Source organism: Mus pahari, chromosome 8, assembly GCF_900095145.1.
Source record: "Mus pahari chromosome 8, PAHARI_EIJ_v1.1, whole genome shotgun sequence".
Lineage (NCBI taxonomy): Eukaryota > Metazoa > Chordata > Mammalia > Rodentia > Muridae > Mus > Mus pahari.
In genome coordinates, this window is record NC_034597.1 from 84,980,529 (window position 1) to 85,007,394 (window position 26,866).

At 35.5% G+C, this 26,866-nt stretch overlaps 1 protein-coding gene across 1 annotated transcript in view; it reads right to left on the reverse strand.

Annotated features, from left to right (window-relative positions):
• The window catches only part of Klhl1 (kelch like family member 1), a 363,866-nt gene that overhangs the window by 112,709 nt on the left and 224,291 nt on the right, over positions 1-26,866 (reverse strand). The window contains exon 6 of the mRNA XM_021203301.1: positions 3,942-4,128. Within this exon, the coding sequence (XP_021058960.1) occupies positions 3,942-4,128 (187 nt within the window). The remainder of the gene's footprint in view (positions 1-3,941; positions 4,129-26,866) is intronic.

Consider the following 26,866-nt stretch of genomic DNA (forward strand, 5'->3'; position numbering starts at 1 on the left):
GAGAGAGAGAGAGAGAGAGAGAGCTGAGAGCTGCATGGCAGTGTTAGGTTTTGCTTTTATTTACTGCATCTCATATGATCATTCTTCTTCAACAGAATTAGAATAATCTATTGAAATTTCAGGGCTCCGGGATTTTAAGTGACAGCAAGTCTTTAAACATGCATTGTTCTCTGATTTTAATGATGGTGTCTCTAGAAGAGTGTCACCTCTTTATAAACGATAATCATAATTCCCAGCAGAAGAGAAGCTGTTAGGTCTTAGCTGGTTTATGGTTCTCCTCACAAGTTAGTATTAGTTGTTGTGTTTTAAATAAGTTCCAATAACTCTCATTTCTTAAACAGATCTAGAATTCCTATGTTCAGCTTCATATCTATACTTCCCTTTCATCATCAGTATTATCTTTCTACCCCATAAGAATATTAAACCAATACTTAGCATCTTTGTATTACAGCTAAAAATAATCACTCAGAATATAATTAGGTTGTATAATTAGACATTATATTCACTGAATTACATTTCCCATCCAGTAACTTTATTTTAAAACACTTTTTCAATATTTTAATTGATAAAGTTGTTAGCTTCATTGATATGGTAATTATAATCATGTGACTCACAGGACAAACTAGTTCCTACTTCATAGCCTGGATTACATAAAAAAGTGTACATAATGTATATAATATGCATAATGTACCTAAATGGGTTAGGACAATGTTCGCATATTCACAATATCTACATAACACCTATCAGCATATTGATAGAGGTTATTGGCAGATCTGAATTCTGTTAGTTAAGGAAGTCAGAAAAATGTCATTTGGACAGCCATGTTTAGAAATTATGGATTTAATATGGCATATAAAACAACCATGATGAAATGATGAAGGGATCTTTAAATAAGCCATGCAAAGTTAATTAAGATTTTTCTATATTTTTTAATTTATTTATTACTATTTTCTTTATTTACATTTGAAATGCTATCCCGAAAGTTCCCTATACCCCCCCACCTCTGCTCCCCTACCCACCCACTCCCACTACTTGGCCCTGGCCTTCCCCTGTGCTGGGTCATATAAAGTTTACAAGACCAAGGGGCCTCTCTTCCCAATGATGGCCGATTAGGCCATCTTCAGCTACATATGCAGCTAGAGACATGAGCTCAGGGGGTACTGGTTAGTTCATATTGTTGTTCCACCTACAGGGTTGCAGCCCCCTACAACTCCTTGGGTACTTTCTCTAGCTCCTCCATTGGGGGCCCTGTGTTCCATCCAATAGCTGACTGTGACTATCCACTTCTGTGTTTGCCAGGCACTGGCATAGCCTCACTAGAGGCCGCTATATCAGGGGATTTTTCTATATTTTAAGAAAATGGATCTCACAGTCTATTACTTCATGTGTTTTCATATATTTATTACTTTTGCTCTGCTAACTTTCAAGGAAAGTGTACACATATTAAAAAAATCAATATCTTTTTACAGATACAACAAACTAATAAGTTGCAGAGAATTCTTGAGAGAGCATAAGCAGGATATAAATCCTCAGAAATTCTCTATTTTCTATTCAATATTAACATTTCATTCTTTTAAAAATTATCTTTAATCACTTTTTACAGTCCAGTCCTTAATCACCTTCCTATTCTGCCTTCTGACAGTTCCTCATCACATCCTCTTCCCAGTGTCTCCAAGAGGATATCCCCACAGCCTCACACCACCCCACACCTCACCAGATCTCCCTATTCCCTGGGGCCTCAAGTCCCTCAAGGGTCAGGTGCGCCTTCTTTCACTGAGCTTTTTTAGAGTTTTTGTTATATAAAAGAAATACTTTGATTTCTTTTTCTGTATTCAAGCACTATATATAATATGTAAGTCCTCTATGGCTAAAGTATAAAAACAATCCTTAATACTTAAACACTTGGCTCCCAGTTTATTTCTGATATAATAAAGAATATGCTATAACACTCCTGATATATGTTATCATCTGTCTATTTATCTATCTATCTATCTATCTATCTATCTATCTATCTATCTATCTACCTATCTATCTAATATATATATATATATATATATATATATATATATATATATGTATATATATAAATGTGTTTGTGTGCATGTTCCTTTTATTGGAAATACATTTTTTCCTCATATAATATAGCCCAGTAAAAGTCTCCCATCTCTATTCCTTCCACTTTCTCACCACAACTCCTTCCATGTGGATTCAAAGGACCATCCCTGTGCATTCGACTCTCAGTCTCTATAAAAATCATATGAGCTCTGATCGTGTTTATTTAGAGGGCTGTGCTTTCATAGTATCCTCCATCTCCTCTGGCTCTTACACTCTTTCTGTTTCCTTTGATGATGATGAAGGAAGGAACTGACCTACAGGTATAGTAGAATGTAATGACATATTGTAGGAGTCGATTTATGGTTGTTTTTAATTGTCTTGTTTTCTGTTTTATTTAGACATTTATTTTTCAGCTTTACTCTAAGTCAAATGCAACATATTGTCTCAAGTTCTTGAGCACCCAACGAGTTCCAAGTATGAGTTCGAACTTCAGGATTTGAACTCATATTAAAATATGGTGGGTTACTCCCAAAGCATTTCTGCCACCATGACCCTAGCATATCATGTAGGCTGAATATCATTTTAGATCAAAGAGTTTAAGGCTGAATTGTGTTCATATTTTTCATTTGATAGTGTGCAGAGTACCAAATATGTTATGGTGTTGAGGTAAGTGTAATAATATCTGAGTGGTTATTCATAATTATTAAATAAAGAGAATTAAGATTCCCCTAGGAAAGTTTAATATCAGATTAATTTCTCCATTTAAGAAAGACTAGTTTCAGAATTAGAGAACAAACAATTCTCACAATTTAACTTAACAGACTACATATTCTCATATTATTCTATCTTCTAGCAACTGTATGAAAGCCACAGTATTCACCAGCTTCAATGTTAATGTTTTCAAAGAAATCAGGATTTTAAAATACAAGTAGACAAATATAACATGTATAAAAATATTTTTGCTTAATTAAAACTTCCAGAGAGAATATTATAATGTCATTAAGTATTCTGCAGAAATGATTTAAAGAGCAACAGCTATTAAATAGCTAAAAATTCAAATGAACACTTCTTTGTTTGGTTTCAAAAGTATACTTAGGTTTTGGTGATATTCATTTATTATTCAATGCTTACAACATTTGTCCTCTGTATATGTACAAATAAAATTGGTCATACATGGTAACTTTTCACTGTGAAATACACCATTTGAAAACAGCAAATGGCGTTTACTCAGTAAAGTATGCACAATTTGCCTGCAAAACTCTGAGTATATATGTGTGTGTGCCAAAACATGAATGAACACATGAGTGTGTATGTGTCTTGTGAGTAAACTAAGGAAATTAAGAGAACCAATGTGTTCATATTTATCACATTTTACAAAACCTATACAATACTTTCTTGAAGTGTACATATTGCCTTTTTAAGAAGTGAAGAAATTCTTGAGACATAAAATTCAATTCCAAATCTACTATGTCCACTGACCATAGCTATTACATATTCACTCTCTGTCCTTAGTGTTTGATGCTCAGCTCCTCAGTGGTAGAGCTGTTTCATTACTGCACTCTTAGAACCTCTGTCTTCTCATCATGTACTTCTTAGATGTAGAAACGAAGCATCATTCCAACACACTCAAAATCTACTTCCTGGTTTCCAAGCAGATCATTTAAATTCTATTTTAATTTCAATTATAATAAATCAACATTATGAAGACATAGAAGTGGGGACTATAGATTATAAGTAAGAAATCGAGTTTTAAAGTTTCCCTACATTTTAATTGCATTGTTTTATTATAACTATGTGTAAGTATGATTAGTTTATACAACTACATTATTCAAATTATTCATGACACAATACAGGGTATGGGTTAATGGAGATCTAGATTCACATACCTTTGTTATTATCCATTCCCCCCACTGCATAAAGAGTTCCAACTGTAGATTTTCTGGGCTTAGTTCTTGGGCTTTGCATTAAAGTTCTTCTTTCGGGCAATAGATGATATTTCATTGCTTCCAGAATCAGTTTTTGACATTCCAAATCATTCTTGAATAGTGCATGGTTTTCAAGGTCAGCCAGTATCTGTGAATAATACACAGTCACTGTTAATAGTGTTTGCTGAATTGGTGAGTATATGTTCTATGTATTGACTTTAGAAGCTTAATTCCTTTGCCATTACTCTTACATTTGGAACACAGGATAACCGTCTTTATTATTTTTTCCTTCGAAATATTCACATTGGGACCAAAACATTTAAATGTGTGATTGAGGCAATTAATACGTTGATTCCTTAAAATTCATCTATTTTCCAATTTTGATATATGTGTAGAATGTCATTAATATTAAAAGGGTGAATCTAAAAGTCTTGACATAAATGTGATTTCTAGCTAATTAGGATGGATTAATTTTAGTTTATAAATAATTATGTGCATTTTATCAAAATACAAATTAATATTAAGAAAATATTTTAATAAATATAAGCTCAATTTTTGAGTATTAAGCTTTAAAAACTGAATTTTAGTAGCATTATTACTTTACTGTTAAGATTATTTTGCTAGTTTAAGATAATTAAAATAGATCTTTAAATTAATTTCAATAAATAATATACTCTACTGTCATTTTATTGTTATTTGTAATGTTGCATGTGGATAAAGGTCTTCTGTTTACATGCATATAGTTTCCAACTTTTATTTGAAAATAATTGTTGAATAGCAAATCATTAGAAAGTTCAACTTTAATTTTAAAAGTGGCTATAGATTTTAGTCTTTGAAGTGCTTCTAATTTTCTTAATTTTGTGTCCTGTATAATACATTTACATAAATAGTATGTATTACATAATAGAAACATTAGCTACCTATCACAGTTTGTCATATCTAAGTAAATATATAGGATTATGTGAATGGGACAAACTTTTTGATGATATTCTCTTTGCTTTTTCTGTTTCAACATTTTTGAAAATACTCATACTGATCCTATTTAACACTTAACATATACTTCTTTAAAATATTAAACCACATTACATATTATCATGATTAAATACAATAAACCATGCATTTATATATCTTATAATATTAGTCTTATTAAAGTATATTTAGTCTAATATTAATATAAGAAAATATTTATAAGTTTTTACATTATACAGAGTCTTCTTATAAGAAAAATTAAAATCACTAAGGGGGTTCAAGTTTGACCAATACTCTCATAGATATTTCAAAGTATTTATTTTCTAAACTATTACTTAAAGTGGATTATTATTATAATTATTGTATATTGCCCTAGGATCCCTAGATTCTCTACTACATTTAAGGTGAACCAATATTGAATTGTGTAAAAGTATTTTTTTGCATCCAATGAGTATATCATATGATTTCTATCTTCAAATTTGTTTATTTAGTGAAATATATTTGTTTATGTACCTTTGTTGAACTATTCCTATATCATTGCTACAAAACTGGTAGATGATATTCTTATGTATTACTTAATTAAACTTGCATGCATTTTGTTGAGAACAGTTTAGACCACATTTTATCAAAGATATTAGAATAAAATACAATTTTTCTCATGGATTTTATTCTGGGTATGGAATATAGTTAATATTGCCTTCTAAAAAATGAAGATTTTTTTATTGTTTACTATTTTCCAGAATCATTTGAGAATGAATTTTTCAAATTTATCTTTGAAGGTCTTATAAACTTCTATGCTTCACTCATCTCTCTTTGGAAATTTTTATATGGGAAGCATTTTACCTTACTCAATGTTATGGGATTATTTGAATTATGAATTTCACAGGCAAATGGTTGAGGCTTGAAACATTCATCTTAAGTAAGGGAACCCATACACAGACAGACAAATATTATATTTCAAATGACTTAGGGATATTTTATATCTACAGATTAATTCATCTCTTAACATTTAGCTGAGATACTTCCATTTGCAGTCGATGATGATTAACTGAGAACAAGTAACCAGTCCAGGTACATATAATAAGAGTGTAAATCAAGTTCAATGGGACATCTGTAGCATACCACTTCATTCCAGGACCAAAAGTAACTGACTGAAGATAATGTAGGGAGAATCTAGGAAATAGAGATAGTAGATGAACATAACAAAATAGTGTCTTCTGAGCATAGCATGGCAATTGTACATACTGTCTTATACTGGTTATGACAACATACATAATCCCCGTGCAAGAAACAAAGCATTCACACTGTGGTCTTCCTTCTTCTTGACCTTCATGAGGTCTGTAAATTTTTTCTTGGGTATTCTAAACTTCTGTGCTAATATTCACACTTGCATACCATCTGTGATTGGGTTACCTCACTCAAGACATTTTCTAGTTCCATCCATTTGCCTAAGAATTTAATGAAATCATTGTTTTTAATAGCTGAGTAGTAATCCATTGTGTAAACATATAACATTTTCTGTAACCATTCCTCTGTTGAAGGACATCTGAGTTCTTACTAGCTCCAGGGTATTATAAATAAGGCTACCATGAACATAGTGGAGCATGTGTATTTATTAAATATGTTGGAGCATCTCTTGGGTATATGCCCAGGAGTGGTATAACTGGGTCCTCAGGTAGTACTATGTTCAATTTTCTGAGAAACTGCCATACTGATTTCCAGAGGGGTTGAAAATATCCAGTTAATAATAATAATAATAATAATAATAATAATAATAATAATAATAATAAAAGCACAGTTCCATTTTCTCTAAGAGTACAGATCCTGATAATTCTACCATGCTCCAATGGAAACATGTATTCACAAACAAGAATCTATGACCAATGTAATTTGGAAATGATGTGTGAAAAAAGAAAAAAAAATCGGGCACGGTGGGACACGCCTTTAATTACAGCACTTGGGAGGCAGAGGCAGGCAAATTTCTGAGTTCCAGGCCAGCAGCTGGTCTACAGAGTGAGTTCCAGGACAGCCAGAGCTACACAGAGAAACCCTGTCTCAGAAAAAGAAGAAGAAGAAGAAGAAGAAGAAGAAGAAGAAGAAGAAGAAGAAGAAGAAGAAGAAGAAGAAGAAGAAGAAGAAGAAGAAGACACAAGTCTAGTAGGTAAGTAGGAGAGGATCTCCGTGCTGTTGGGAAAGGTAGTAAAATGATTAAGTCTCATTGTATAATTTTTTAAATGTATTTTTATTGGTTATTTTGTTTATTTACATTTCAAATGTTATCACTTTCCTGTTTTCTCTTCTGAAAATCCCCTATCGCCTCCCCCACCAGCTTCTATGAGGGTGTTCCCCCACCCTCTCACCCACTCCTGCCTTACTGCCTTAGCATTTTCCTAACCTGGGTAATGGAGCCTCCATAGGACCAAGGGCTTCCCTGTCCCACTGATGCCAGATAAGGCAGTCCTCTGCTACATATAGAGTTGGATCTATAGATCCCTCCATGTGTACTCTTTGGTTGGTGGTTTAGTCCCCGGGAGCTCTTGCGGGGGGTGGGGGTCTCGGTGATACTGTTATTCTTTCTATGGGGTTACGAACCCCTTCATCTCCTTCAGTCATTTCCCCTAACTCCTCCATTAGGGTCCCTGTGCTCAGTCTGAAGGTTGGCTGCAAGCATCCGAATCTGTATTGGTTAGGCTCTAGCAGAGCCTCTCAGGAGATAGCTACATCAGGCTCCTGTCAGCAAGCGATAGTATCTGAGTTTGGTGTCTGCAGATGGGATGGATCCCCAGATAGGGCAGTCTCTGCATGGTCTTTCCTTCAGTCTCTGCTCTACTCTTTGTCCCTTTATTTCCTTTAGACAGGAGCAAGTCTTGGAGATGGGTATATGACCCTATCCCTCAACCAGGAGCCATGCCTAACCTCTGGATATGATCTCTCTCCCCTCTGTTGGATATTTCAGCTAATGTCATCCCTGTTGGGTCCTGGGAGCCTCTTGCTGTCTTGAAATTGCCAGTTATAATTTTTAAAATCTTCAATAAATATTAATAATTAAAATGTAATTTTAAAGGGCAGAAAGCTAGAATAATTTCTAAAAAATATTAATCACATCCATATCTTTCATATGAATTCATGGTAATCTAGAGAATAATATTGAGTAAAGACTTAAAGAAATAGGTGAGCTGAACATAGATCAGAATAGCAATAACACTTTGTCATTGACTTATTTGATTTATAAACTATGTCCCATTTGACCACAAAAATGACACAATTTTATACATTTCTTATTATTTACGACCTGACTTCTCTATAGAGTCTTCAAAAGCCATTTACAGTTGTGATGCAGAATCTAAGACACCACAGATGCTGTCTCAGAGTATAAAACCAGCAAATCTTTTAATCAGCATAGATGAATTCAATGAAACTTTCAATAATAAAACCAAATTTAATCAGTATATATTACTCCACAAGTCTAGACCTACAGAGAGTATTCAAAGAAAAACTTCAACCTAAAGAAGTTAACTGCAATTATTCCCTGTGAAAACACAGGAAATTAATTTCTCATATGAGCAAAAAACATGGAAGTATACACACACACACACACACACACACACACACACACACACACATCCCTCACTACCACCACCATTACCATTACCACCATAAACAAAAACAAAACAATAACAAATAAAACAAGAATCAATGTTAGATAGCGCTGAACATCAGTGCTCTCAGTTACTCAACAAAAAAAGACACAGATTTACAGTTTGAATGTAAAATAGTGTCCTTCTTCTGCTGGATCTAAGAACCACATCTCAACATGAAGAATGGATGATGTTTTCCCTCAGGGTAAATTTATCTCAGGGTAAAATTTTGGAAAAAATTTTCAAAGCAAATGTACCTCAGAAGTAAGCTGGTGTGACAATTTTAATACTGAAGAAAATAGACTTCAAGTCAAAACTAATCAAAAAGAGATTGGGAAGGACAGTACCTACTTGTCAAAGGAAAAATATAAATATGACATAAATTCTTAATTTATATGTACCAAACACAAGGGACTCATATGTGTAAAAGAACTATTATATTATTTTAATCACATATTGGTCCTTACACACTGATAATATAAGACTTTAATATATCACTCTCAGCAATGGACAGAATATTCAGACAAAACCTAAACAGAGAACTTCTGGAACTAACAGATATAGAAAATTTCACCAAATACAAAGAATAAAAACTTCTTTTCAGCATCCCAAAGATCTTTTGCCAAAATTAGTGACATTCTTAATAATAAAGCAAGACTCAGATATAAAATTAAAAAAAAAAATTAAACGAACACCCAGCATCCTATCAGATCACCATGGTTTACAGCTGATAAACTCATGGAAACTGAACCACTCTCAATGAAAAGTGATGAATAAATAGTGAATTAAGACAGAAATAAATTAAATACCTTCTATAATTGATAGAAAATAAATACAGAAAATACGGTAGACATATATGACAAATTGGAAGCAGCTCTAAGAGGCAACTTCATTCCAATCCATGCCTACATATAAAACATGGGGAGCTCAACTTGTAACTTAACAGCACCACTTAAAACTCTAGAACCAAAGAAAGAAATAACATGCAAAAGGAGTTGATTGCCAGAAACTAAGGGCTAAAGATCAATAAAAGAGAAATAACAAAAACAACACAAAGAAGCAATGAAATAAAATATTGGTTCTATGAGAAAATTAAAATAATTGACAAGCTTTTATCCAAATTAACTAAAAGCCAGAGAAGGGTTATCCAAATTAACAAAATAGAAATGGAAATGTGGACATAACAAGTACTGTTGAAATCCAGAGCATCAGAAGGATATACTCTAAAAACCTGTACTCTACCAAACTGGGAAATCTATAAGAAATGAACAATTTTCTCAGTGTGTACAATTTATAAATATTAAGTCAAGATCATATAGTCAACTTAAACAAACCTATGTATAGCCATTAGTGAAACAGAAACAGTGATTAAAAGTATCCCAACAAAAATGGGCCCAGGGCCATAAGACTTTAGAGCATTATCAGACTTTCAAAGAAATTACTGCAATTACACATCAAACTATTCCACAAAATAGAAACCTAATGAACATTGCTTTAATATTTTATGGGGGCACCATTACCCTGATAACTCAAGCACATAAAATCCCAACAATGCAAGAGAATTTCAGACTCATTTAAGGTAATATCATAGATGTAAAGATACTCAATAAAATACTTGAAATCCAAATTGAAGAACATATCAAAAAAATCACTTAACCTAATCAAGTATGATTCATCTCACAAATACAGAGATGGTTTAGCATACTCTTGAAAAAATATGCAGCATCCTAATCCATCAAAGAAATGTAAATCAAAGGCTCTATGAAATTTCATCTTACAATTGTCAAAATAGTTAATCTCAATAACACAAGTGATAGTTCACGCTGGCAAGGATGTGGTATAATGGGAACATTTATTATTGCTATCTGGAGGACAAACTTGTATATACACTATGGAAAAAAAGAATGCCATTTCCTCATATGTGAGAAGCAATCTACCTCAAAAAACAAGCTATAATACATTTGGGCATACACCAAAGAACACTTTACCCTACCATAAGGTCACTTGATCAGCTATGTTCATTGCTTCTTTATTCACAATAACCAGAAACTGGAAACAATATAGATACCGCTCAACAAAAGAATGATTTCCTATACATAGAAGTATTCAACAGTTTAAAATTGACATTATGAAATTTGAAAGCAAATGGATGTAAATTTAATTAAAAACATTGAGAATGAGGTAATCCAGATACAGAAAGATAAATATAGCATATATTCTCTTATATGTGAATATGAGCCACTAAGCTATAACCAAGCTGCCATCTACAGACCCATAGAGGTTAGGTATAGATGAAGGGACTGAGGACCTGGATATCCCAGGGAAGGGGAAATAGATTTTATGGGTGAACTTGATCCAGGGGTGGAAAAAGGAGGATCAGATAGGGGCAAGTGATGTAATCCTGAGCAGAGTGCTAGAACTGAGTTGTTTTTGAGGGGTAGTGTGGAAACATATCACAGCAGAAGCTTCCTAAAATATACTAAAGCAATCCTAAAGTCTTCAAACAATGAAGGGGACCAACTTGCCACGTCTTGTTACCAAAGGAAACTTTTAGTAATAGGATTAGGTTACATACAATTGAGTCGTTGGCCTAATGTGTCCTAAAAAGCCCATGCCTTTGCCAGAAAAAAAAAGGGGGGGGGAAGCAACTCTTCACAACTGACAGCAACATTTTGTAGCTGATAAACAGTCATGCATCTCATTGAACATGGAGAGGCTCAACTGGTGCCTACAGTGACCCTTCACTCCTGTGACTATCTTTTGTGTGGGAAAGTACTTTACATTACAGGCCACCAAAAGAGGAACAAATCCACCAGTGCAGGCAAAAACAAAACCAAACCAAACCAAACCACAAACAAAACACTTTGATCTACAATATTGTCTTGCCTGAAAAAGATGCTGAAGCAATAGTGGCACTAAGCTTATGGAAATAACCAAAAAATTTCTCACTCCTCAAGACTGAACCCATTCACAACACTGCTTGAGGGACCAAGAACACAGGATGAGATAGTTCAGAGACCTAGGGTAAAACCTAATATTGCTGTTCAAAGAGAAAACAAACAAACAAAAAAAATGTAGTGATAAAATGACTCTTAATTATTTTCCTCTATATTCACAGATCAGGGCCTTGGTGATCCATCATCAGAGAAACTTCCTCTTACAAAAGATTTGAACAAATAGAGGAACTCACAGCCAGACATATGAAAGACAGGAAAGAGAGGGAGAGATAGGGAGAGAAGGAGGCAGAGAGGTAGAGTCAGACAGACAGACAGACAGAGACAGAGACGAAGACAGAGACAGAGAGAGATAAACAGAAACCTTGGAACACTCATCTTTAAACGGGATGTCATAAACAAGTCCCTTCCCTCAGAGCTTATAGACCCCTTGGAAGAGCAGAAAATGTCAGAGCCAGAGGGGATGGAGGTCACCAGGAAGGTTAGCCCCTCTTTGTCAACTGAACAAAACACATATAAAATCACAGAGACTGAACCAGCAATCTCAGGGCCTCCACAAATCTGCACCAAGTTTTCCATGTACATATTATATGCATTTTAATTGAGTCCTTGTATGGGACTCCTGAGTGTGTGAATGAATAGGCTTCTGCTGCTAAGGCCTTCCCCTGGGCTTTTCCTGTTCCTTTTTTTCCTTTGTCCAACTTTAATGTGATAGTTTCCATTTTATATTTATTTTTAAATTATTATAATCTTGATTAATTAATTAATTTATTTACACTCCATATTTTATCTCGCCTGATCCACCCTCCTACTCTTCCATACCCCATATCTAATCCCCACCCCCCTGACTCCTCGTGGATGTCCCCACCCATCTCCCCACCTGACTTCTAAACTCCTTGGGGCCTCCAGTTTCTTAAGGGTTAGGTGCATCATCTCTGAATGAACACAGACCCAGCAGTACTCTGCTGTAGTTGTGTTGGGGGCCTCATATCAGCTGGTGTATGCTGCCTGCTTGATGGTCCAGTGTTGGAGAGATCTTGAGGGTCCAGTTTGAGACTGCTGGTCTTCCTACAAGATCGCCCTCCTCCACAGCTTCTTTCAGTCTTTCCCTAATTCAACAACAGGGATCAGCTGCTTCTGTCCATTGGTTGGCTATAACTCTCTGCATCTGACTCAGCTGCTTGTTGAGTCTTCTGGGGCACAGTTACGCTAGGTCCCTTTATGTGAGTGCTCCATAGCCTCAAAAATAGTGTCAGGCCTTGGGACCTCTCCTTGAGCTGGATTCCACTTTAGGCCTGTAGCTGGACCTTCTTTTCCTCAGGCTCCTCTCCATTTCTATCCCTGAAATACTTTCAGACATGAACAACTATCAGTCAGAATTTTGACTGTGGAATGGCAACCCCATCCCACACTTGATGTCTTGTTTTCCTGCTGGTGGTGGGCTCTATGTCCTGCCTTCCTGCTGGGGGTGGGCTCTATAAGCCCCCAAGTGAGGACACTGCAGCTCCACTTTGGAGACAGAAGAAAGCAATCACAAGAGGGGAGCAAGGGAGGGACCTGGGAGGGAAAGTGAACTGGGGTAAGGGGAGGGAGTAGGGGATAAGAGGGAAACCTTATCTGGTATTGGGTGAGGGAAAAGGACTGAAGCCCTGAGGCCAACAGAAAGAATGGAAACAGGCACTCTTGGGAGACAGGAGGTTTTTTCGGGGGGGGCCTCCAGAATGCACTAGAGGTGAGAGACTCCCAGGACTCAAATGGAGGGACCTTAGATGAAATGCCAGATAGTAGGGAGAGGGAACTATTTTATCTTATGTTGTTATGTTTATCTTATGTTTTATCTTTATGTTGTTGTGTTTTATTGTTGCTAAAAAAAATCTGATCAGTTTAAGTATTTTCATTTTTGTTTGCTTTTGTTTTTACAGTCCTTTTATTTAGTGATGCTGGAATTGAATCCAGGACTTTGCACATAAAAGGAAAGCGTATCGCCAAATGAGCTAAATCCCCATCTTCAAGAACATTAAAAAAAAAAAAAAATCTTTTCAGAAATACAATTTTGTTTTTCCTGGAATTGGAAAAAGAATATTTATCAGTCTTATTTTGACATTGGGTAACTTCATTAAAATTCCACTTCTGTGGTTATGTCTATAAACAAAATTCATTATTAAAAGTGACGTTCTTTTGAGGAGGTGAACTGCATCCATTCTGTCTCTTGTGCTTTGTGTTTGAAACAAATGAATAAACTGGATGCTAAGTCATTTTCGTTTTGCATAAACTGCAGAACATGGTTTCTGTTTCAATATACTAGGATAGGTATCACCCAAACAATATATGTGTAGAGATATTCCATAGGATAATCATGGTATCACTTAATTTAAGCACATCCTGAAACTGTTAATGATTTTAAGGAGCTGGTGAAAGGATTCAGTGTTCATACAATGCAAAAGCAACACAGTAACCATTTCTTAGGTTCAGTTTCCACTTTTCAAGAGCATAACAAAGTTCCTGATGCCTGGGACTATTTTCTTTATATCCCCACCTTTCTGCTCTACCTTCCTAGCCAGACACAAAAGGGAAAACCAGTCAGAGATGCTGCAGCTTGTGTTATTCCTTCCTTTACCAGTTCTGCAGCTTTTTACCTGGGATTGCTCCAGTACATGCTGTGTTGGTGCAGCCTTAACTCCCATAGAAGAAACCAGCTTACCCACAGATAAACTGTCAATCTGTAGCCTGAATGACGCTCGGTACCCCTAACCAAATAGATGCTCAATCTAAGATCCACTAGCTTCCATTGAAAACATTCTAATGACAAAATCAGTTTCTGGTCTAAGTGACTTGATTATCTGTATATGTGAATATAAATGAAAACTGCACAAGCAAAAATGTCTTCCATGTCTATTTCAAACTGACTTGTAAAGCTTATGTCAGGGACATTTGAAAGAACTTAACTCAAATATTTCAAGAAACAAGTAGAGATATTTTATGAAAAAATAAGCAGGTTGATTAATCTTATTTTAAGTACAGAAATCTCTGATTGTCTTAAGATGAAAAGTAATTGGAAAACTTGCAATTTCAATACGAATAATAGCAACTTAATCAAAATAAGTGGAGCTCATAAAAATAACCCAAATAAAGGTTTTTATTAGTCATAAGTGAAGTGGGACTTGTGCTGGTATAATTTATGATTAACATTTATTTATTGAACATGGGTTTGTTGTTTCACTTGGAAAAAGCACAGAATTTTTAAAGCTGAAAAAAACATCCCGTGTATGGTATGAACATTACTTTATTCTTGAACATATGTCTCCTAATAAGTTCACTCATTCACTCATTTATTGTGTCAATTTATGTAGCAGTACTTTGTCCCAGCAATATCATAGATCCAGAATATCTGTGGCTTAGTTGTATACCAACATGTTTATCCTTATGATACTAGAAAGGTTTTCTTAATTTATCAATGTTCTGGTTACAATTGAAGCATACCTTCTTTATTAATTAGTAGCTATCACTCAGTATCTTTAGGCTGCTATGCCACTTGATATCTTATGGTGTCCTGCCTCGTCTGCTCATCCACTTTTCCCATTCCTCTAATTCAAATGAATCTGTATGTGCATTTTATGTTTTCTAATATATTTCTATTGAAATAACTCATTCTATCTTTAATCACAGCCCTTGCATCCCAATTACCACCTCAATATCTCTCTTTCTATCAGGCACTTTTCCATTTGAGTCCTTTATTAAAGATTTAGAAAATCCAATGTTGTTTGATCTCTGTAAGCACCTGAATGTTTATGATATACATAACTCATATTCATAAAACTGCACATAAATAATTAACTATACCTTTTGACAATACTGTTAATAGACACTATAACAGACAAGCACACACATGTGTGTGTATCTAATTTCTCCGTTAATGATTATATGTAACTTCCTCACTTACACACTTATTTTAATTAAAAGCAAGCTGGAAGAAAATATTTTGTGGCATCTATTATATATAAACTTATTCCTCAAGTATATTATTGGAGAAGAAATTATTGCAGGTGTGCAAATTCATCATGATTAATCAGCACATTTATGCTTCCCTTCCTCTTTAATATAAATGCTTCTGAATACCAACACTGAACTTTTAAGTCATTTTTATTAACTCCATGATGAAACAAAGAACCAAAATTACAGGAAAGCCATATGTTTGTACTTGGTGTATCCACTATGAATGTTACCGAAGAGACACTAGTATACATGGTAAAACAGAACTCATTAAGTATTGTTGCCCTTTGATTTGGAGGAAATAATAAATTTAGCATGTTAAATATAGCTGTTGCCAGAGATAAAGTCTCATCACTTCTCTTCAGAGCTAAACTGCCTGAAAGCACATCCACAATGCCGTTGACAAATATTTTGACACCTTAATAAAATTAATTTTACTCGAATAAGTTAGCAATATTTATATCAGGGTTGCTGATTTTGCTTTAGACTGCTTACACTTTTCTAAAGATGTGAGCAGGCCACTATGTATATGATGGCTAGTATGCGCCTAACTCCACTGCTGATTCTCATCTTCACTTTGACCATCTCCCTAATGAGAGCGCTAACACTTTGCCTGGAGACAAGAACATTTGTGAGTGACCAGAAGATTATATTCTCAAGGGACTGGTAGTCCTCTAAAAAGCAAGCAAGCAGTGCTAGAAAGAAAACAAAGCAACCATTTTCCTCTTGCTTCTGCCACATTATCGTTCACGTATTTCAGTTATGTTTTCGGTTATGTGGTAGAAACAACTGTGAACACGTCGACATTAAAGTGCAAGACAGCCTGTAAAGATACTGCATTCTGATTCACATGGAGGACACTTGATTTTGTCATTTTTTTAAACAATACATGCCTTCAACTAAACATTAATTTTTCTTTAGTCGTATCATCCTTACACATGCCCTTTTAATTTGTAATTTATCTCACACTAATTATCAGGTATCCATATAGTTTGCCTTTTTCATTTCACTTAGGGAAGATAGAGAAAGAATTTCAATCACATCGTATTTGCAGATTTCAGCTCTCTTCAGATTTATTCTGATCAAAGCCCTACTTTCCCCTTTTGATCATCATCAGTAAAATCAGTTTCTGTGAACACATCAAGGTGAATGCATCTTGCAAGTCAATAAGGGATTGGAATTATCCTCCCACGGAATGACTATTCCACTGGGCATGAACTTCATAGAGTTTCTAAAGGTCGGATAAGAAATCAGCTACCCAAATACTCTACTAGAAAGAACTTTTCAGGGCCAAGTTTAAGTACAAATTTATTTATCTTTATATTAGAAATAATAAAATCATTTGGAATGTATTAAAGCCTTTGTAATTTGACCATACTGTAACATAATATAACTCTGGTTATTATTGTTTAATGTTAATGGTTAAGCCATAGTATATTTGGCTATGTTGAACAAATGTCAGATTGTTACCCCGACAGCATAGGATTTGTTTACTGTTTTTATAATGGGATCTTTATAAAACAGCATTTTCAGTAAATCTCAATATAAAACCTGATATACTTAAAATTTTACATGACAAACAAGGAAAACACTTCAGTTTGGGGGGGCAAGAATGCGATTTCTGAGCAGGTATCAGGTAGCACAGGTACTGAGGTCAACAATTAACAAAAGCACATCATGAAACTAAACATCTTTAGAGGAAGTGAAACAAGCATTGGAATTAGTGGCAGTCTTCAGACTGGGGAAAATTCCTTATTAATCATAAGTCTAAAAGAAGGTTGGTACTTTTATTGCTTAAAAAATTAGTAAGTTGAAGCATGTGAAATCCTCACATGATCTTCTGCACTTCTCAAAAGAACCTGGGTCACTTCTGAGACTCTTTCTTCTATAGCACTCCAGGTTCTTATTGACTCCACTCTACTGCTGCTGCTATTCTTTCTGCTCATTCCATGGGACTGACATCTTCCATATGCTGGGTTCTCCTTCTGCATCTAGGCTTCACATCATTCCTCTCATACACTCGCTTCATGGAGTCAAGTCTTCACTGCTCTGCATGACACCTTCATGCCTTTGAAACCAATACCATCTACATGATTCTCACACATGACCAAGTCCAGGTGCACCACAAGGTTCAACTTTGTCTATCTCTGAAACACAGCCTCTTGGTCCTCTCAGAAAACACTTAGCAGAATATTTTACCTCAGTGTTGCTGCTTTCCTCTTCAGCACCACTAATTTATTAACTACAGCTAACCAGCATCAATTGTCTCAGTAGTTCCTTCTACTCTTGCCTCTAAAGCCAGAAACACATGTACATAGCTGCAGTGTTCTGCTGCTTGCTGGGGCAGGAACATGGCCCCTTCTATTATGTTATCACCACCTTTCTATTTTCAACAATTTCACTGCCTACGCTTGGCTGTCCTTGGAACCCTTGAACTCAGAGATCTGCATGGTCCTGTCTCCTGAATCTGTAATATTGAAGTTACCTTGGAGACCCCAAAATTTTGTGATGCCAGAACTATGGGATAGCTGCTCAGGAAAACTGCTTTCAGGGAATAAATCCAGCCAAAGAAAAAGAACTGTGCTACAGTGAACAAATCAGAAAGGAGTTGGAGATCTGAAAAACGCTTTGACATCAGACATGGATATGCAGAGTTTGGAGATTTCCTACCTGGCTTTTGGTATTATTTTGGTCCAGTATTTCCTCACAATGGCATTTAGGAATGTTGAAGTATATTCTGTGAATTTGGAGGTATATGACCTACTATGATATATTTTTTAATTATAGGGGATTACATTTACATAATTGGATGGATCTTAGAAGAGTCTTTGAATATTGGAATTTTGCCATTTTTGAGACGACTATAGATGATGGGGACTTTTAAAGTTGGAGCTCAAGTATTTTGCATTATGCTATGTTTAAGTGTGGTCCACATATACCTACATGTTTGAACAATCATATGGGGCCACAGAGTATTAGTTTAAATACGCTTGGCCCAGGAAGTAGAACTATCATAAGTTGGGGCCTTGTTGGAGGAAGTCCATCACTGTGGAGGTGGGATTTGAAGTTCTACTCAGTGCTGAAGAGACCCTCCAATTAGCTTGCTCAAAGACAGTCTCTTTCTGGCTGCCTTTGCATAAAGATGCAGAACTCTCAGCTCCTTCTTCAGCAATATGTTTGCCTGCATATCTACCATGTTTCTTGCTATAATGAAAATAGACTAAACCTCTGAGCATTTAGGCCAGCCCCAATAAAATGTTTGCATGTATAAGAAAAAAATAAGTTGAAGCATTATGAAAAGAAATAGCCCAATTAAAATTTGGGACATGGAATAAAGGTAAAATGAAATGCCTGACAGTAGGGAGAGGAAACTTATAGAGCCCACCTCCAGCAGGAAGACAGGGCATCAAGTGAGGGATGAGGTTCCTATCCTACAGTCACATCTCTGACCCATAAGATTCCTGCCTGAAAGAATTACAGTGGTGGAAATGGAGAGGAGCCTGAGGAAAAGAAGGTCCAGAGACAGACCCAAAGTGGGATCCAGCTCAAGAGGAGGCCCCAAGGTCTGACACTATTACTGAGGCTATGGAGCACTCACAAAAAGGGATCAATCATGACTGCCCTCCTAAAGACCAAACAAGCAGCTGAAAGAGTCAGATGCAGATATTTGCACACAACCAATGGGCAGAAGCAGCTGGCCCCTGTTGTTGAATTAGGGAAGGCTGAAAGAAGCTGAGGAGAAGGGTGACCATGTAGGATGAGCAGCAGTCTCAATTAATCTGGACCCCCGAGATCTCTCAAACACTGGACCACCAAACAGACAGCATACACCAGCTGATATGAGGTTCCCAACACACAGACTGCCAGGTCTGTGTTCATTCAGAGATGGTGTACCTAACCCTCAAGAGACTGGAGGCCCCTGGGAGTTTAGAGGTCAGGTGGGGTGGGGATTGGGATCATCTACTTGGAGACAGGGTGTGGTGGGGAGGAGGTATGGGATGTGGAGTAATCCAGTTGGAGGGTGAATTGGGGGGGGGATGCATTATGGAGTGTGAAAAATAAATTAAAAATAAAATAAAAATATAACAAGTATCAATAATAAATTTAAAAACAAAAATAAAAAAATCTTAAGAGAATAAAAATGGTATATATATATATATATATATATATATATATATATATATATATATATATATATCTCAAACAGGATATGTTTGGGCACCAGAAAAATCAAAATTAACATAACTTAGAGCTTCCTCATGTCCCTGTCAGAACAATGTGTTTTTATTTTATCTGCTCATTCCTGGGACAGTAATCTTGGCAAGGTCAAACTTTGTTGTTGTGTGAAAATCTACACCATATCCTAGGATAACCATATAACCATGACATTTACATTGGAGAGTGTATTTTCCAGAGTTACTGTTACAATTATTATCCCTCTGGTCTTTTCATCATAGCTTTGTTAGGAGGGGTTAGGACTTATTTTATCCTGTTGAAGCTACATTCCTTATAGCATTGATTTTTTTTTTTTTTAAAATTGATCATGAAATTCTACTTTCAATTTATGTGTGGCCTCCTATAGCTATCAGTTCCAGTTGTTACCTCTTATTTATATATTTTAACCTAAGGCTAACTATACAATAGTTGAGCTGTTCACTTGGGTTTCCCCAGAGCACTGAAATATCTACTAATTATGTATCAACTTCAAAATTGTCTTCTCTAGGCCCAATGGGCAATACACATTGAGGCTAAAACTTCCCTTTTATGTATAAATTCGGAGTTTCAGAAAAGTCAGATTACTGTATTAAATGAGGGATACAAACACCAGAAATACAGCAGCTCTTCAAAAATCCCTAAATGTTCTGTACTGTTGATGGCAGATCACATGCTCAGATGATAACTATATATACTATTGCATGTAACATACTAGAAAGAAAGTGCATTTATATCCATGATTGCTCCACGTTATCAAAAGAATTTGCAGCTAAGAGTCATAATGGAGGCTTGAAATCATATTCGTAAGTGGCACGACAAATGTGCATATATTTTCACATATAACCCAAAAGGATCAAGTAAAATTTCAAAATAGGTACTCTAAAAGATAATCATTATTAAAGAATATTACAGAATAATAATGATAAATAGTAATTTGGAAACAAAAGTGATGAAATATTTATTTCTGGAATTTCTCATTCAACATTAAAAAACATGTAATGTTTGCATTGATAAAATCCAAAGAGTTCAAGTTATGACAAGGAGCAACTACTATATCTCCTAATTGTTTACCTATAAGTAATAGTGTCTCTATGTATAATGAAATGTAACTAAAGATGCATAAATGTTGTATGTATTCATGTGGTAAATAAAAAAATATTAAAATATATATGCTTTTTTCTTTATTCTTCTGTTATGTATTACATCCTGATGGTGATGACAAGATGATGATGATGATGAAGATGATAATGATGATGATGAATACAAAAAGAAAAGTGCAAAATAAAATTTTGAAATATGGTATCTGCTGGCTAACCACTCCTGGACATTAAGTCGATCCTAGAGAATGATTAATATAACCAGTTACATTTCACTGGAGAATTTTTTTCCTGCCACTCCCTTTCCCATAGAAGATACCAATTGCAAATTGCTACTTGTTTTAGGGCAGGACTTTGTGTCTAGTTTCCCTTCTCAGTAGTGGGGATTTTGTCCTTTTTATTAACTTTTGCAATACTTGTGAGTACTCTCCCACACTCTCTTAATCTTGAAGACAGTGTATTATCAGATTCATCCATTACCTCTGTATCTTACAGTCTTTCTGCTTCTTCTTCTACAGGGTTCCATGAACCTAAAAGGTTTGATTAGCACACTCCATTCAGAGCTGAGAGCTGATCAATCTCTTTGCTTTTCACACATTGTCCCCTTGTGGATCTTTGTGTTAATTATCACCTACTACAAGAAGAAGCTACCAGATAAAGGTTGAGCTCTGCTCTGCACTAATGGTATAGCAATATTACCATGAGAAGTATCTTAGTGCTTCAATTGTTCCAATGAAGCACTATGATCAAAAATCAAGTTGAGGAAAAAAAGTGTTTACTTCGCTTACATTTCAACATTGTATTCTATGATTCAAGAAAGTCAGCACGGGAACTCAAACAGGACAGGAATCTGGAGGCAGGGGATGATGCAGAGGCCATGGAGATGTTGCTGTTTACTGGCTTGTCCTCCCTGCTTTCACACAGAAGCTAGCACCACCAGCTCTGGAATAGCACCACTGACAAACAATATGCCATCCTTCATCAATCACTAAATAAGGAAATGTCCTAAGGTCAAAATCCTACAGAGTTTTTATTTATTTATTTATTTATTTATTTATTTATTTATTTATTTATTTATTTATTTTTCAATTGATATTCTCTCCTTTCTGATGACTCTACATGGTGTCAAGTTGAAATAATACTAGCCTGGAAAAGAGATTTATTATTATCATTATCATTGTTATTATTATAATACATTTACTATGTTACTTTAGTAGAATAACAATAGTATATCTTCCCTAGGTCTGTGATTTCTCTAATCTCATGTTTGGTGTTATCTTAAAAGTTTTTTATGTACAGATTTCATTTTATAGAGTGAGCCTTATATCCAATTTAAAATGTGATTTGTTACTTCTGTAATAATATTTGTCCCTCTTCTAGTAAAAAATTCTTAATTCATCATTGCATACCCCTGGTCCAGATTTTACATGGATAGGCAATAGTGATTGAAATAATTTAAAACTTATAATGACTCAAACATGTACTTGCAGATATATTTGATTTATTCTGATGGACTTATATATGCTCATAACAATAAAGTAATATTAATTATTTTGCACAGTAATTTTATCTAGGGCCACATAGCCTATATAGGCTTAGTCTCTGAAACATTGTCTGGCAAAAGTTAAAGTTCAGCATATAATTGCACATCAAGTAAATACCAAAAAAACTTCTACGTTTGAAGGAAAAGTGTATGTTGACATCCATGGGTAGGAAACAGTAGCAAACTCATTTACAAGCCCCTTCAATTAACTATAAAAGAGATGCACTATGCATTACGACTTTGAACAGTAACCAGTTGTCATACAAGGACAACAGCTGTTGTACACTTAAGCAGAAATAAATGCAAGCAGGATAAGGTAAGACCTCTTGGATTCTGACAAGGCACCCATGATCACCAGAAATCACTTCAGGACAAAATCATTGACCTCCCTTCATAACTTTAAAATATACAGACTTACTCTTTTTGTAAGAACACTAAGAAAAGAAAATGGTTATGGTTCATGACTTATTTAAAAGAAAGTAACAATCCTATTGAAGCCAATCAACTTCCATTACATTGAAGCAATAGCTAATAACTACAGAGTGTGTAATTTTTATAGATATTAAGAATGGTAGCCTGGAGATTGCTCAGTAGTTAAGAACATTACACCTCTTTTAAATGACCCTAATTCAGTCACTCCTATCATGTGTCCTAGAACCATATGCAATTCTAGATTCAGGGGATCCAGTACCTTCTTATGACTTCCATGAGCTACATTAATATGTTCATATATTTGCACAAACAAACACAAATGTAAAAAAAGATAAAAAGTCAGAAAATAATAAATTATTTATCCAAATTATGATATCTATTATGAATGCTGTCTATCTAACTAATGCTAACTGAATGCAAGATGCTATCAATTGTAAAAATAAAATTACATATCTATATAGACTAATATAAGTTAATGCAATTAATGCTAACAATTGAGATTATGTTTATTTAAAAATAAGATGAAATCTATCATGCTAGAGACACTATAAGTCTATAAACATAAATCAACATCAATATTCAAATAAAAAGTACAATAATTTACTAACTAAAAAATCTAGATATAAGAAACTTACTAATGTTGCCATACTTTCAATGTATATAACTTTAAATAAGTTACACCTGCTATAAGAAACAATAATATGTACTTAGGTGTTACTTCTTTAGGATAAATTTGCATTGGTGACTCACATAGTTCATAGAAAGATTGATAATAGATAAATAGATCATAAATAGATGATAGATAGATAGATAGATAGATAGATAGATAGATAGATAGATAGATAGATAGTATATCCCAGAGAGTAAAATACTGCATGGGATTAAAACCCATCAAGTAGAATTGTATATAGAGATAGTTACTTAAAATATAACTTGTTCGTTAAAGTTATATTATTAAAAGATGTTTATTGTTCACCAGTTATGATTGTATCAATCTCTCTACCTATTTACTAGCCATCTATATAAGATCATGTCCATTTCTCCTCATCTATCTTTCTGTTCATAGAATTATATTTCTTTTCACAAATTCAGAAAATAATATGCTAACAGATTTTTCTTTAAGATATTAATACCACCTCTGGATAACAGTTGTGACTTTATCTTTTGAGACTATTAAGAATCTATGGATTAATCATTTAAAACCTATACCTCACTACTTAGACTCCACTAATTCTTCTTTAAATATAATATTTGTTTCCAATTCTTATTCCTCTGGGTGTACATTAATTTTTACTTTCTTTTCTCCCATCATTTTGCATTAGTTCTTGTTCTTTTCCTTGACTTAGGAGATAGAATATTCTTGAAGAGTGGGTCCCAAACTGACTATTTTTGGCTTCATCTGGTGAATGCCAATTCTATGTAGAAGGCAAAGAGTGACAAACACAAAACTATTTCTTCTTTATTACTTGAACAATCTTCCTACAGTTGCGTCACTTAAGACATGCTCAGGTAAAGTTCTTAGCGTCTACCAATTCCTAGTAATTCTTTGGGTAGTGATGGTACCTTGAACCTCACCTCCTCTATCCATGTCTTGTGTGAGATTATGCAGGCCTTACTCATGCTTTTATCATAGATGTAGTTACCTAAAACATTTGTGGTAGATGTTGATTAAAACAGAGACTCGCAACTATGTATTGAATAAGATAGAGCAGAATTATTAGCCTTAATTTAGGCATCTATATCATACTCCTCTCAAAGCTTAGGAGTCATTGTGGAGTTAAAGGAGGAGGAGGTGGAAGGAGGCAGAAGTATTTGGAGACAAAGAGGGTAAGAGTCAGAGTGAATAGATCAATATAAGACATTGCTTTCTGAACACAGCAGGGCAGTTGCACATGTGAGTTCAAAATGGATATGAAAGTTAAGATCTCTGCAATTACATTCCAGACAAAATGAAATCCTAGCTTTGAAAAGGGGAGGTAGGCATAAAGTCACACCTATACCTGAAGAGTTTGAGAAACTGATGACACCTTGGAAAGGGGGAGTCAATTTAATTTATGAGTATAGTCTTCATAAATAAAAGATTGACCACATTCCATTCATGACCCCACTTACAAGGACTTACAGGCAACACAAACTGGACTTGATGGGGAGAGATGAGACACAAAGTTGAAAGGAGGTATGTCAGTTTGAGAATATAAGTCTATGACTCCATAGACCCATATACTTGTATGCTTGGCCCATGGCAAGTAGCACTATTAGGAGATGTAGTCTTGTAAGAACACATGACACTTTGGAGACTGGCTTGTGGTCTCTTAAGCTTTAACTCTGTCTAATGTATAATTTAGTCTCCTTATGCTGCCTTTAGATCACAATGTAGAACTCTCACCTCCTCCAGTTAATGAATGAACATGGAAGCAAAGTCATAACAAAGTTCTTGTCCTTGGAGCAGAACCAGCAGGGAATGGGCCTGCAAGAGTGTTGATGGTTGCTGTGAGCATAGAGCTTATTTATACAAAAATGTACATAATTAACTTTATGATCCTCCTTTGGGAAATGTTTACACCCTCCACCCCCAAGGCTACTGGGGAAAGTTCTCTTTGTTAAGGTTAATGACTACATGGAAATTAGAAACATCACCAGTCTAGAAGGGTGTGTCCAGTGTTTCTCACCAAGGTGGTGAATGCTGTGACCTTCAGGACAGCTCTTAAGGTTGTGAGAAAGAAGTTCAAAAATGTTTTCAAAAACATATAACTTTTCAACTATGTAAAATAGAAGGATACAATATTGGTTGAATAAATTATTTCATAGACTTGAACGAACAAAGGCACATGAACAAATGAACCATTTTGTCAGAAAGATATTAAGGAGAGAAATAAGGAGATTTAGGAAATGGATATCTCAAAGCTGAATCTCATCTAGCTAGCTTACTGTCTGTGTTTATACAAAGGCAGGCAGATTTCTGAGTTCAAGGTCAGCCTGCAATAGAGCTAGTTTGTGTTCAGGCATGGTGAGAATAGCGATCTCAGGACCGGATCCCACCCAGCTAGCTTATTGTTTGTACCTTAAAAGGCAGACCAATCTGAGTTCATTTGCTGTGTTAAAAATGCAATTGCAAGGGGCACAAATACCTTCAGGTCTGCACCAGCACTGGGTCACCTAGGGCGCAGAGCGGGCAGAAACCCCCACGGTCCCTAGAGGACTGCCCACGTGATCTTAAGATTACTGGTGAGTAGAATACAGCATCTGCTCCAATTCAATTGTGCACAGGACCTGAGACAGCATTAGGGAAGCAGAGTACCAGTCTGACCAAGGGCACAAGCCCCTTCTGTTCTGAACCAGCACTGGGTCACCTATGGCACAGATTCCGTGGACACCCCCATGGTCCCTAGAGCTGCCCACACGATCTTAGGATCACTGACAACTCCATGGTTCTCAAAGGAGACACCACTTCCACGCACTGTAAAACACCCAGGATCTTAGGACAACAGGATCCCAGGATAACAGGAGCTGGATCACACTAGTATTTGAGTGTCTCAGAGGAGCTTGACTGCCAAGAACTCAGACACACCCAGAATCTCAGGTTCATAAGAGCCCACAAACAAAGATTCACAGAGAAATCTGGACTCTGAGAAGAATTTTTTTCCAATTTTTATTAGGTATTTACTTCATATACATTTTAAACACTATCCCCAAAGTCTCCTATACCCTCCCACCCATGCTCCCCTACCCACCCACTCCCCATTCTTGGCCCTGGTGTTCCCCTGTACTGGGGCATGTAAAGTTTGCAAGACCAAAGGGCCACTTTTCCCAATGATGGCTGACTTGACCATCTTCTGCTACATATGTAGCTAGAGACATGAGCTCTGGGGGTGCTGGTTAGTTCATATTGTTCCACCTATAGGGTTGCAGACACCTTCAGCTCCTTGGGTACTTTCTCTAGCTCCTCCATTGGGGGCCCTGTGTTCTAATGGGAGGGGTATAGGGAACTTTTGGGATAGCATTTGAAATGTAAATAAAGAAAATAATAAGAAAGAAAGAAAGAAAGAAA